At 48.0% G+C, this 13,232-nt stretch overlaps 1 protein-coding gene across 2 annotated transcripts in view; it reads right to left on the bottom strand.

Annotated features, from left to right (window-relative positions):
- Nucleotides 1-2,195: 2,195 nt before the first annotated feature.
- The window catches only part of NDC1 (NDC1 transmembrane nucleoporin), a 34,182-nt gene continuing 23,145 nt past the window's right edge, over nucleotides 2,196-13,232 (bottom strand). For both annotated transcript variants that reach the window (XM_073563687.1, XM_073563686.1), the window contains exons 14-18: nucleotides 11,736-11,786; nucleotides 4,933-4,996; nucleotides 4,229-4,329; nucleotides 2,582-2,742; nucleotides 2,196-2,503 (exon numbers count right to left, since the gene is read on the bottom strand). In XM_073563687.1, the coding sequence (XP_073419788.1) occupies nucleotides 2,440-2,503; nucleotides 2,582-2,742; nucleotides 4,229-4,329; nucleotides 4,933-4,996; nucleotides 11,736-11,786 (441 nt within the window). In that variant the 3' untranslated portion in view covers nucleotides 2,196-2,439. The remainder of the gene's footprint in view (nucleotides 2,504-2,581; nucleotides 2,743-4,228; nucleotides 4,330-4,932; nucleotides 4,997-11,735; nucleotides 11,787-13,232) is intronic.

Genomic DNA, 13,232 nt, shown 5'->3' with positions numbered 1-13,232 from the left:
CTGTCTCATCTTCGTGGGATTAAAAAAAAAAAAAAAAAAAAAGTCTGGAGAAAAACCAGACGTGTGCCTCCAACGGACACGGGGCATGAACTGATTTCCACCCGCAATCGGGGCGAGGGTGTATACGGCAGAGGAGGAGCTAATCTCTTATTTTCACTTAGTGTCAGCCTCCAGGCGGTAGTAGCATACACCCACAGTACCCGTGTCCCCAATGAGGCGAAGGAGAAATTCACAGCATAAAAAAAAAAAAACTTACCAAATACTCAACTTGAGAACGTAGCCTTAGTTTTCACAGAATTTTAAAGTTTAGTTTTTGCTGCAGTTTTCTACGTTAAAGCCAAAATTGGACGTGTTCTTTGATATCTACTTTTAGCTTTGCCTAAAAAACCTGTATTAAACACTGCAATGAAAACTGCATATAATTCCAGGCTTAAATGTCTACTACATTTTTTTTGCTAAAGATTTTACCGGTCTGAAAGTATGGCTTACAGGCCTAAAGCATTTTTAGGGTTAGTTTGTGTTTTACAATTTTTTGTGTGTTTTGTTTTCGGCTTTCAATATCAAAAAGAAAATTTTAAGCTTGTTTTTTTTTTTTAAGCAGAAGTGTCTCTGAAATGTGCTGAAAAAAAAAAGACAAACACAATAGCAATATGTGCACTATGGTCTTTATTAGAAATCCTACTCAAACAGTGTGCGTGAACGTCCCAAAAAAACAGATTTTTGTGCTTCAAAAACTCACATTTACAAAAACTCCAAAAACTTAAGTTTGGCACTTTTCTTTTAACAGCCCCGCTTCTCCATGTGCCGTCCCGCTCTCCCTCCACAGCCCCCACGCGTCATCCTGCTCTATCCATCCGTTTCCCCCCTCTCCCTTCATAGCCCCGACCTCGACGCCTCCCGCATCCACTCTCCACCCGCAACCCCGCTCTCCAGCTGCCAGTGTGTGGGGCTATGTGGAGTGGGCGTGGCTTGATAACACGAGTACATTTTCTAACCGTAAAAATTACTGGTAAAACATGTACTTTTACAGATGTCTGAATGAGGGGGTTGGTAATAGCGCCCCCAGTTGTGCCAATAAGACCAGTTAATAATACAGTGATGACATGATGCCAAGAGGGATAAAGAGTATTGTGTTAAAGCTGATCTGTTGAAAGGCCTCACAATACAAAACTACATACAATATTTTAAAGATATCTTTTAAAAGCTACGTCAGGATGGCTATTGGCTCCTTTTTGCCAGTGCTGGACTCATAAAATATTTATTTTAAAATTGGGATTATTCAGCCAATCTGCCGTGGATTAGTAAAGTAAGTACACCAGCCTCAATAGGGCAAAATATCTATTAAAGTGGGTTTTCAGGTTCCGCTTGTTGCCAATTATTGACCAGTGTAAACATGCTGGTGATCGCCCGAAAAAACCCCCGATCATTTGTATGGAGATCAGATCGTTTATGAAAGTCAAAAATCAATGCAAGTCCCCATTCAGATGACCATTTTTCTTGTTTATGTTCTGTGTTTTTCACGGATGGAACATGAACCCATCATAGTCTATGGAACTTTTCACATTGTTGTGGTTTTTCTTTGACTGCACAGAGGTGTCCATTTTTGATCCAAATCACAAATTAAAAGTTACCAATGCAAGTCAAGGGGTCGGTGAAAAGACACAGGCAGTGCAGTACCATCCATTTTTAAAAACTGTAATGGATAGAACTTTTGCAATTTTTTATTTTTTGTATATGAGAAAAATCACTGATGAAACATTGATGGTAAAAAAAAGACACTAACTAAAAGACTGATGAAAATCTGATCCAACACATTGATAAAACTTAGTGATAGTTAGATAAGGTCTTATCTGAGGATGCTCAGGTGCTAACAGACTGTCTTTGCAGTGCTCGAATAATATGTTCGAGTCCCGGCTGCATGTCTTTTGGATATTAGACAATCCCTGTATGTGTTGCGGCTGTCTAACAGCTGCGGGAACTCAAACCACTTTTTTCAAGCACGCTGAAGACACTCCGTTAGTACCCAAGCATGCTTAGATAAGACCTTATCCGAGCACATTCGCTTATCACTAGTCAGGATGCTCGGTCAACTCCTCTCCACACTAAAGTGCTACGCCGCGGAAGACACTGCTGTAGATTATACATTGGACTACAGATAAATACAAATAAAAAAAAAAATAATGTAAAACCCACTATAAGCTTCAAAACTGTTCACCTTTAATATTGAAAAGTTCATTGCACTTTATTTTAAAAGTAACAAGACTTACACTAAAACCGTTCAAAAAGACCAAAAGGAGACATGAGACAAGTCAGACAGAACATGACAAATAAATAAAGGTCACAATAAGAATTGCTGGTGGTATATTTTACAGGGAATACTTTTATTGTGATGTCAGGTTAAGGGGCGGATGTGCAGGATATCACACACACGTCGCTTTGTTATTCCTTGAAGTCAAGAAATTGCTGCAGTTTTTTCCGATGTTCTGAAGATGCAGGAACGGCGCTGGGGAGGAGAAACAGGTCCAGGTTTAATCCAGTTAAAGTGTTTACCAACAGCCCATCCGCCATATCAAACACTTACTGTAGGTGCTCTCCAAATGTAGTGGTTATCCTGTAGATTGCAGTCTTCAGAGTGGATCTGACCGCGAACCTTAGCGTCTTGTAGGAGGAATCTACTAGGCTCCAAGTAAATCTGGTTGGTTTGCTGGAGGCATGTGGAAGTTTAAAATGCTTTTCTACAGCCTGGAAAAGAAACAGATCACTAAACAGTAGCACATTGTAAGAAGAGTCTGCTAGCACTCCTGTGAATAGCAGCAATTCTAGAGTCGAGTTTTTGCTTTTTGCATCACTCCACTAACATTGTCTTTGGAAATGTATTAAAGGGTAGCTCCGACACCGCTCACTTCCACATTGAGAGATAAGCGGCGCTGATGACTGCCAGGACTTGTCAAAAAGGAATCATACACCTGTCCCATCCATTAGAAGCAGCACCTGTAGGAGGCAGATCATCAGTGCTGCTCACCTGCTGATCCAGAAGCAAGCGGGGCCAGAGCAAACCTTTTATAATTTGACAACTTTTCCTTATTCACAGGCTGTAACAAGACGTATGTGATAAGCAGCACGTGCATAGTATGGAGGTACTCATAACTCTAGAGGTACTCAGTAGTGATGAGCAAGCATGCTTGTATAAGGTGTTATCTGAGCATGCTCCAGTGCAAATAGAGTATCTTCGGCGTGCTCTAATACTATGTTTGAGACCCTGCGGCTGCATGTCTCGCTGCTGTTTGTTAGGCAATCCTTACATGTGTTGCAGTTGTTGAACAGCAGTGATATATGTAGCCACAGGGTCTTGAACATAGTATTAGAGCATGCCAAAGATACTCTGTTTGCACTGGAGCATGCTCAGATAGCTCCTTATCCGAGCATGAACAGATACATGCTCATGCTGTGAGGAAAGGCACAGTGCAAAGTTCTCATTTAATAATAATAATAATAATAATAATAATAATCTTTATTTATATAGCGCCAACATATTCCGCAGCGCTTTACAGTTTAACAGTTTCAAAACACAAGTCATAAGTAACAATGTTAACAATACAATAATTGAAGCAAAATAAGACGAAATTTGTAAATTCACAAAAATTAGAAATATTTACCAAAACAGATACATTAGCATAGCCCACAGCCCTCTTTAAAGAGTGTTTGACAATAGTCTGTCACAATTAATTTTACACTGCAATTAAAGGTTACTCCCAAAATAATTTGCTGATCGCTGGAGGTGCAACCACTTTGACATCCAATGATCCTGAAACCGGCGTCTGATGAGTCCTGTCCTCAGCAGGGTGAAGGTGCACGTTTGACCTCCGCTCCATTCATTGTCTATGAGACTGGCAGAAATAATTGTCGTATTTTACTTCCAGGATCACGAATGGAGAAAAGGCAGAGCATGCACACTTCAGCTCCATTCGGGACAGGGGTCAGTACAGTCCATTCTCGGAAACGCTGAGGGTCCAAATTGTCAAACCCCCAGCAATTACCAAGCTATCTTCCCATCCTTGGGATATGATGTTATTATGGGAACAATCCTTTACAAATGGTTTGATATGAGCAAAAGCACACAACTCACAAGGTGAGAACTTTGCCTTTTTTGGAAGCTATAGGTTCTATAACTATACTTCTCCCCTCTGCATTTTTAATTCTGAGGCAGCAACACTGGTGACACCCTCACCTCTTGTAGAGCAAGCAGCGTGGAGAGTATGGTGGAGAGGGTCGTCTGCACAACTCCCATTCTGTCTTCTGAGAAGGATGCTACCACCAGATTAGACATGGCTGAAAAAGACCAGAAACAGGGGGGGGGGGGGGTTACTATGCTGTACAATCTGTGTAATCTAAGGGATTAGGAAACAGGTGTGTACTTCAGATACATTTATGATCGTGTGTTATGTCCCATAGAAAATAAGGCGCACACGTAAGAGATATTAAACCGGTGCAAGATCGCCAACATGGAAGCAGACCGCAATGGTTCCTATCTACCGATGGCTTATGAGCACCTGACGCAAGTCCTGATTTTTTTAACACAATAAATACTTGCATTCTCCAGGAAACAGCAACTCTTGAACAACCTTTTCCTACCAATATGTGGCGCCATTCCAGGTATTACTCCTAGAAATTATTACATATACAACTGGGAAGGGGAGCCATTCCCCCTGTCAAAGGAGGTGTCTTTACAGTCAGCACCGATTGGACAGTCTCAAAGTTGGAGCACGCCCCCTACTGGCAACACCCAGATGTCAATTTATTCAAAAGCTTTTAGCAATAACAACAGAGGAAAGACGCAATCTGGAGCAAAATGTCCTCCATAATTATTTACTAAAACAGACATTTCCGACGAGCTGACAGAATACAATAATGGAGTGCAAAATTATCTCTGACCTTCCAAAGCCCAAATGTGGATTTGTGAATCAGCAAACACTTCTTGGCTAGAGGCTTCTGGATGCTGTATAGGGGGGGGGGGGGGGGAAGAGAAAAGTTGAGCCGACATGTATAAATAACAGGATTTTTTGGGTTGCTTACCGTAAAATCTGTTTCTCGGAGCCTTCATTGGGGGACACAGAGACCATGGGTGTATGCTTTGCTGCCACTAGGAGGCTGACACTATGCACAAAAAAATGTTAGCTCCTCCTCCGCAGTATACACCCCACCGACCGGCACCAATTTCCTCAGTTAGTGAGAAAGCAGTAGGAGAAGTAACAAAACAGAATGAAAACAGAACAGACAACTCAACTGTAACCAACCGACAACCATAAGAACAGGAGTTGTGAAACATGGGAGGGTGCTGTGTCCCCCAATGAAGGCTCCGAGAAACAGATTTTACGGTAAGCAACCCAAAAAATCCTGTTTTCTCGTTCGCCTTATTGGGGGACACAGAGACCATGGGACGTCCCACAGCAGTCCCTGGGGTGGGAAACAAACTTCCATCAGGCCAGCGGACTCACCACCGCGGCCTGCAGAATCCGTCTACCTAGGCTGGCGTCCGCCGAAGCGTAGGTGTGGACTCTGTAGAATTTCACAAACGTGTGAACCGATGACCATGTTGCAGCTTTGCAAAGCTGCAGCGCGGAAGCTCTGTGGCGCACCGCCCAGGAGGCACCCACTGCCCGAGTAGAGTGGGCCCTGATCCCCGGAGGGGCTCCGCGACGCTTATCTCGGTAGGCTTCCAAAATTGCCGATCTGATCCAGCGAGCAATAGTGGCCTTTGATGCCGAGTGACCTTTCCGCGCCCCATCAGGGATAATGAAAAGAGACTCTGTCTTTCGCAAGGAAGTCGTCCTAGACAGATAGACTCTTATCGCCCTAACCAGGTCCAAGGACCGCTCTCGGGGATGAGCTGAATACGGACAAAAGGATGGTAGCACGATATCCTCGTTGAGGTGAAACGAGGACACCACCTTCGGCAGGAAAGAGGGCGGAGGCCGCAGAACTACCTTATCCTGGTGGAGCACCAGAAAAGGGGAGCGGCACGAAAGAGCAGCCAATTCCGACACGCGCCGGACGGAGGTGATGGCCACCAGAAAGGCTACCTTCCAAGAAAGGAGAGAAAGGGAAATATCCCTGAGGGGTTCAAAGGGAGGACCTTGCAGAACCTCAAGAACCAGATTAAGATCCCATGGATCCACGGGCGCCCGGTACGGCGGAACCGTGTGAGCCACGCCCTGAAGAAAGGTCTTAACCTGAGGACGGGAAGCCAATGTTTTCTGAAATAGAATGGACAGCGCCGAAACTTGACCCTTCAGGGAACTGAGGGCAAGGCCCGCATCCAATCCTGCCTGAAGAAACGCTAGGACTGAAGGGAGCGAAAAGGACATGGGCGCGATGTCATTGGTCTCACACCAAGTGAAATAGGCCTTCCAAGTACGGTAGTAGATCTTGGAAGATGATGGCTTTCTGGCTCGGATCATGGTCTGAACTACCTGGTCGGAAAATCCTGCCCGTTTCAGAACCACGGTCTCAACAGCCACGCCGTTAAATTGAGCGGCCGAGAATTGGGGTGGCAAATCGGTCCCTGAGACAGCAGATCTGTTCTGTCTGGAAGCTTCCAGGGGGCGTCCGCGAGAAGGTTGACAATGTCCGCGAACCAAGACCTTCTGGGCCAATTCGGGGCGATGAGAATGACTGGAATTCCTTCTGCCTTGATCTTTTTCAACAGGTTGGGAAGAAGAGGCAGAGGAGGGAACAGGTAGGGAAGGTCGAACTGGGACCAAGGAACGGCCAGGGCGTCGGCGCCCACTGCCAGAGGGTCCCGAGACCTGGACACGAATTGTGGGACTTTCCTGTTGAGGCAAGATGCCATGAGGTCTACATCCGGAGTTCCCCACCGAAGACAGAGCAGATGAAACACCTCCGGATGGAGGGACCACTCTCCCGCCGCGAGACCCTTGCGGCTGAGAAAATCGTCGGCCCAGTTGTCTACGCCGGGAATGTGCACCGCGGAAATTGTCGGAACGGAAATCTCCGCCCAATGAAGAATCTTGGACCCCTCCGCCAGGGCTGAGACACTCCGTGTTCCCCCTTGGCGGTAGACATATGCCACAGCTGTGGCGATGTCTGTCTGAATCCGTACCGGCAGTCCCTTGAGGAGCCTTTCCCAGTGAACGAGAGCAAGATGGATAGCTCGAATCTCCAGAATGTTGATCGGTACTGATTCCCGATCCGACCATCGACCCTGAACAGTGTGGTTGCGGAACACTGCACCCCAACCGAGGAGACTGGCATCTGTGGTTACTATCTGCCAGCGAATGGGAAGGAAGAATCGACCCGATAGAATGAGAGGTGACGACAACCACCAGTTGAGGGACCGCTTGATCCGGTAAGAAGGAGGAACAGGGCGATCCAGGGACCGAGGCGACCTGTTCCACTTCGACAGAATGGCCTGCTGGAGAGGTCTGGCGTGAAATTGGGCAAAGGGAACTGCCTCTATCGCCGCCACCATCTTTCCCAGGACCCTCCTGGCTGTACGGAGGGACGGGAATCGTGAGATCTGCAGCGATCGTACTTCCTGCTGCAGAGAGAATCTTCTCTTGTGGGAGAAAGACCCTTGACCGACGAGTGTCGAACAGAAGGCCTAGAAAGACCAGGCGTTGGGTAGGAACCAGACAGGACTTTTTCCTGTTGACGATCCACCCGAAATCGGAAAGAGTGTCCAGGACGATTGACAAACTTTGGTGAGCCTGTTGAAATGAGGGAGCCCTGATCAGAATATCGTTTAGGTACGGGAAAAGAACGAGACCTCTGACTCTCAACAAAGCCATCAACACAGCCACGATCTTCGTGAAGAGTCTGGGAGCGGTGGCAAGACCGAAGGGCCATGCGACGAGCTGGTAGTGGTGCTGTCTGAGGAGAGAGGCGATAGTCGTAGAGAACCCCGGGACCAAGGCTGGATCCTTTGGAGGCCGGGATTCGAAGAAACGATCCCGCGGGAGAGAGACGAACTGTATCTTGTATCCTGAGGATACGACCTCCCTGACCCAAGCGTCCTCTACGGAGGCCAGCCAAACGTCCCTGAAGGAAGGAAGTCGGCCTCCTAATTGGAAAGGCGCCTCGCGTGTCCGACGATAGTCATGCTGAAGTAGACCGTCCAGATCCAGATCTGGACAGTCTGCCCTGGGAAGAGTGGGATCGCCAGGAAGGAGTGGGTCTGAAGGAAACTTTCTTTCTCTCCTGGCGAGCCTGCGGTCTCTGTTGGCTGGAGGAGTTGTCCGCCGTATTGAAACGGCGGAAAGTCCGAAAGGGTTGAAACTGACGCCTTAGTGGAGGTCTGCGAGGATTGGACTGAGGGAGAAGTGAACACGTGCCTCCGGTGGCGTCCTTAATAATCTGGTCCAATTGGGACCCAAAGAGGCGCACCCCCTGAAAAAGGCAGGTTAGTGAGGGACTTTTTAGAAGACAAGTCCGCTTGCCAGGCCTTTAGCCAAACTGTACGTCGAATTGCAACTACGTTGCTTGACGCCTGAACTGCACAGGATGCGGCAAAACGCTCCGGTTGCGCCTTATCTAAGACGCCTTGACGAAGGTCGTCTGCCCACGTGGCTATGGCCTTTGCTGCCCAGGATGAAGCAAAGATTGGGCACACAGCCGCTGAAGCCGCTTCAAAGGCAGACTTCGCCAGGGATTCTATAATCCTGTCATTAGAATCCTTTAGGGACGCCACGCCTGAAAGCGGGAGAACCGTGTTATTGGAAAGCCTGGACACAGGCGGATCCACCGAGGGAGAGGCCGACCAGTTGTCCGTGAGCTCCTTAGCAAATGGGTAGAGTACGCCTAGACGTTTTCCTCTTTGAAAGCATCTGGTCGGATCCTCTCTTTCCTTGGTAAAAATCTTCCCAAACTCGGAATGGAAAGGAAAAACCCTGGAGGGAGTTTCTGCCCGTCTGAACGAAACCTCCTGATCTGAGGATTTCGCAGGGGAGTCAGCAATATCGAAAGTATGATGGATCGCTGCAATGAGGTTCTGCACTGTGACCTTCATGTTTGCATCCTGGTCTGAATCCAGCTCTAAAATCCCCTCAGATGACCTGTCCGAAAGCGCTTCACCTGACTCGGGAGAGGAGGCCCGAGAGGGAGGCTGCTGAGAAGGGCTATGCGGTGTGATGGGACGAGGAGAGGAATCCGGCTGGGCATCTTGCCTGGGTCTTTTGCGACTAACGCTGGCTGACTCAGATGGAACAATTTGGGACCTGCTTGGCCCTGCTGAAGAGTCCAGGGGCAACTTATCAAGAACGGCTACCAGGGACTGAGACACCTTGGTGAGGTCTGCTACTGATTGAGATAGCGAGGAGGCCCAGCCAGGCATGGGGGGTTCACTCTCACCTGGAGCCGTAGATGGCTCCTGGACGGCGTCAGGCTGAATTGGGTTGCTACAATCCAGGCAGAGGGGAGTGGACTGGCCTGTTGGAAGTTTGCGATTGCACGAAGAACATGCAAAGAACTTGACTAAAGTGCAGGGGGGGGCAGTAGAGCGGGTACAATCAGACTTAGAGGTAGACATAGTGAAAAGCTGAGGTAATGCCGGAAGGTTGGGGGACAGAGGGCGGAGAAGGGTCAGTCTGCAGTGCAGAGCTACTCACGGTCCGGTGTCCCCAGAAGCGATGCTCTGCGACCTGTCAGTGGATGCAGGTCAGAGCGAAATCCGGCCGATAGACCTCCTGAACGAAAAAAAACAGCTGGCAGAAGATGATCCGGTGACGAGCTGGTGTCCGGCTAACAGGCTGGTAAAATGGCGCCTGCCTGAGAAAGAGCGCGCGTCCAGGAGAGGAGGGAGGGCGGAGCACATTGCAGGGTTAAAATTCACCGCCCTCTAGCCAATAGCAGGCTGGGCAGGTGAAGGACAGGCGGTGGGAGGGCCTGGGAAGAGCGGGAGAGAAGCCCGCTTAGAAGAAAGGGGCGGGGGGCGTGGCCGCGACGCAGCGGTAGGCCCGAAGTGAAGCCGGGGCCTAAATTAGTTGCGGCGGCCGCCTGTCAGCAGGGGGTCGGCGCGGAGGTCGGAAGAAGGGGACGCCGCAGCCGCAAGCCGCTCTCAAGGGGAGGAAAAGAAAAAGGCCCTGTGCTCCCTGTCCCCAGAAAGGGGGAGGGGGGGGAATGCGGGGCCAGCAAAAAAGAGCATGGTGTGCCTATAGATGTAGGGCGACTGCGAGCGCCCGCATCCCTGTGCCATTGAAGAGGCCCCCTGTCCCCCGGGAATGAGCAGCCAGGTAATAAAAATCTATACTCACCCATCCCCGATCCGTTACCTGGGTCTGAAGAAGTCCTGCGTCTCATCCAACCGACAGGCTCTGGTAGGCGAGGGGGAGGGAGAATGGCGACAAGGACCCCTGGAGTCGCTGGCACGTCTTGGTGTCGGCGTCCATCTGGCTGGTCCTGCCGCGGAGAACTGCAAGGATACGGGGTGGCAGTACACGCCGTACTCGCAGACTCCATGTGGGAGTACAGATGTGACTTTTCACTCTGTATCCCTCCGTAGAACCTGTAAAGGAACGACGCACGACGAGGTAGATATGGGTCTAATGAAAGACCCGTGTCCACCTCCTACTGACACTAAGCTAAACTGAGGAAATTGGTGCCGGTCGGTGGGGTGTATACTGCGGAGGAGGAGCTAACATTTTTTTGTGCATAGTGTCAGCCTCCTAGTGGCAGCAAAGCATACACCCATGGTCTCTGTGTCCCCCAATAAGGCGAACGAGAAAGACAGATACCAACAGAAACCTGTATAGTGTATGTCAGAACTAGCACAAAACACTAAACTCCCGCCAAGATCAGCACTTAAGAGTTGTGGAGGAAATACTTATGTAAACTCAAAAGAGGGTTTATGGTATTTGCTTCAGATTATGACACTGCAAAAAATATACCACATTTTTCGAACTATAAGACGCACTTTTTTCCTCCCAAATTTTGGAGGAAAGTGGGGTCTTCTAGTCCAGATATACCTTATAGTCTGGCTTTGGTGGGGAGCGGGTCACAGGAGCCAAGAGCCAGCGGCTGCAGCTAACACTGTGCCCGATGCTAAAGAAAATGGACATTCACTGCTCCCCACACCCATAGTCCTGTCTACCTCTATGTACTGAAGCCAGCGCAGAGAGGTGGGAGGGACTATGAGTGTGAGGAACAGTGAATATTTATTCTGTTTAATAGCGGGCACACACAATCATCCAGCCGCTACAGGTAGCCAGCGGCTGAGGCTAACAGTTTGCCTGCTATTAAAGAGAATGCTCTCCACGACCATAGTCCCAGGAGTGGAGAGCAGTGAATATTCCAGAAGCTGATTTCAGCGTGTCAAGGCACATGGCAGTAACGTCATACACTGTTACACACTAAAATCAGATGCTGGCATCAGAACAGGACGCTGCAAGGGAGAGGAAGGGACTTGAGTAGAATTTTTATTTTTATAATATGTATGTATGTATGTATCAACTTCTGTGCATGTTATCAAGCCAAAATGAACTTTTGATCAGGGTCATTTGGATGTTTTGGGTTGTCATTATGATTTACAAAGAGAAAACACAGTAGTTTGACAATAAATTGCTTCACCCAACCACTAACCATGATGGGGACCATGAATACCAGGATAGGAATGGTGGGGCCATGCATACCAGTATTGGGATGTATTAGTACAGAGTTGGGGGATGTTACCCCTATAACAGTGTCAGCAGCAGATCTCCCCGCTACCCACCCCTTCCACTTACCTTACTGAACAGATAAGTGAACAAAACTCGTTTTGCAAAAAAATGCTTGATCTAAGAAAAAAAAAAAAAAATCTTTATTTATATAGCGCCAACATATTCCGCAGCGCTTTACAGTTTAACAGTTCCAAACGCAAGTCATAAGTAACAACGTTAACAATACAATAATTAAAGCAAAATAAGACGACCCTGCTCGTGAGAGCTTACAATCTACAATGAGGTGGGGGAGATACAGAGTACAGGTGTGTATTTACAATGATGTATTTACAATGATGGTCCAGCCATCTTGAGGGAGTGAGGAATGGATGGAGATAGTGAATGGGCTACACACGCACACTTACACATAGAATGACTGTGATTAGGAAACATGATAGGCCGCTCTGAACAAATGTGTTTTGAGGGAGCGCCTGAAACTATGCAAATTGTGGATGGTCCTAATTTCTTGGGGTCGTGTAGAGAGAGAAGAGAAGGGGCCAAGGACTGAGCCCTGCGGTACCCCAACAGTGAGAGGAAGAGGAGATGAAGTGGAGCCAGCAAACAAAACACTGAAGGAGCGGTCAGAAAGATAGGAAGAGAACCAGGAGAGAGAAGTGTCCTTAAAGACTAGTGACTGGAGCCTAGAGAGTAGGAGATGGTGGTCAGCATTGTCGAAAGATGCAGATAGGTCAAGAAGAATGAGCAGAGAGTGGTCACCGTTACATAATGCTGTCAGAAGGTCATTGGTCACTTTGATGAGTGCAGTTTCAGTTGAATGTAGGGGGTGGAAGTCGGACTGCGAAGGGTCTAGGAGGGAGTGAGTGGAGAGGTAATGGGCAAGGCGGGTGTAAACTAGGCGCTGCAAAAGTTTAGAAATGAAGGGAAGATTGGAGACTGGTCTGTAGTTGTTTGTGCAGGATGGGTCGAGAGCGGGTTTCTTTAGTAATGGAGTAACAATGGCGTGTTTGAAGGAGGATATGAAAATGCACGAGGAGAGGGAGAGATTAAAGATTGCAGTTAGGTGAGTTGTGACGAATGGAGAGAGAGACTGGAGGAGATGTGAGGGAATGGGGTCGGTAGTGCATGTGGTCGGACGAGAGGAATAGAGGAGTCTGGAGAAAATTAATTACACAAAATACAAACAGAACTGTAGATGATGAATACAGAGAAGCTAAGCCATAAGCATTTATGCGAGATGTGTGTCAGCTCACCAGGGCGGTATAATTGAAGATCAATGTAATTGTACCCACTCCTGAATAATCGGTGTACTGGTGGTCAATAGATTTGGTTCTTTATAATGGTGTTTTATGCCACTAAATGGCAGCGTTGTGCAGATTCAGAAGAGCAGACCTGGAGGTAAGAAACGCTAAAAGCCCACTGCGACGCCGCAGTATGTAAACGTGCACGCAACACAATATATTTGGCGCCAAGAGACACGAAGCTGCAACCAAGCCGTTAGTTAGGTATAGTGGCTCTAAGGACCACGTTTTCCTTTTGCAATCAACGGCCAGAAACCCCAGATTT

This window comes from Dendrobates tinctorius, unplaced genomic scaffold, assembly GCF_039654945.1.
Source record: "Dendrobates tinctorius isolate UK_male_01 unplaced genomic scaffold, ASM3965494v1 ptg000396l, whole genome shotgun sequence".
Lineage (NCBI taxonomy): Eukaryota > Metazoa > Chordata > Amphibia > Anura > Dendrobatidae > Dendrobates > Dendrobates tinctorius.
The sequence above is the reverse complement of the archived record's forward strand: the minus strand, read 5'-3'. Positions and strand labels throughout refer to the sequence as shown.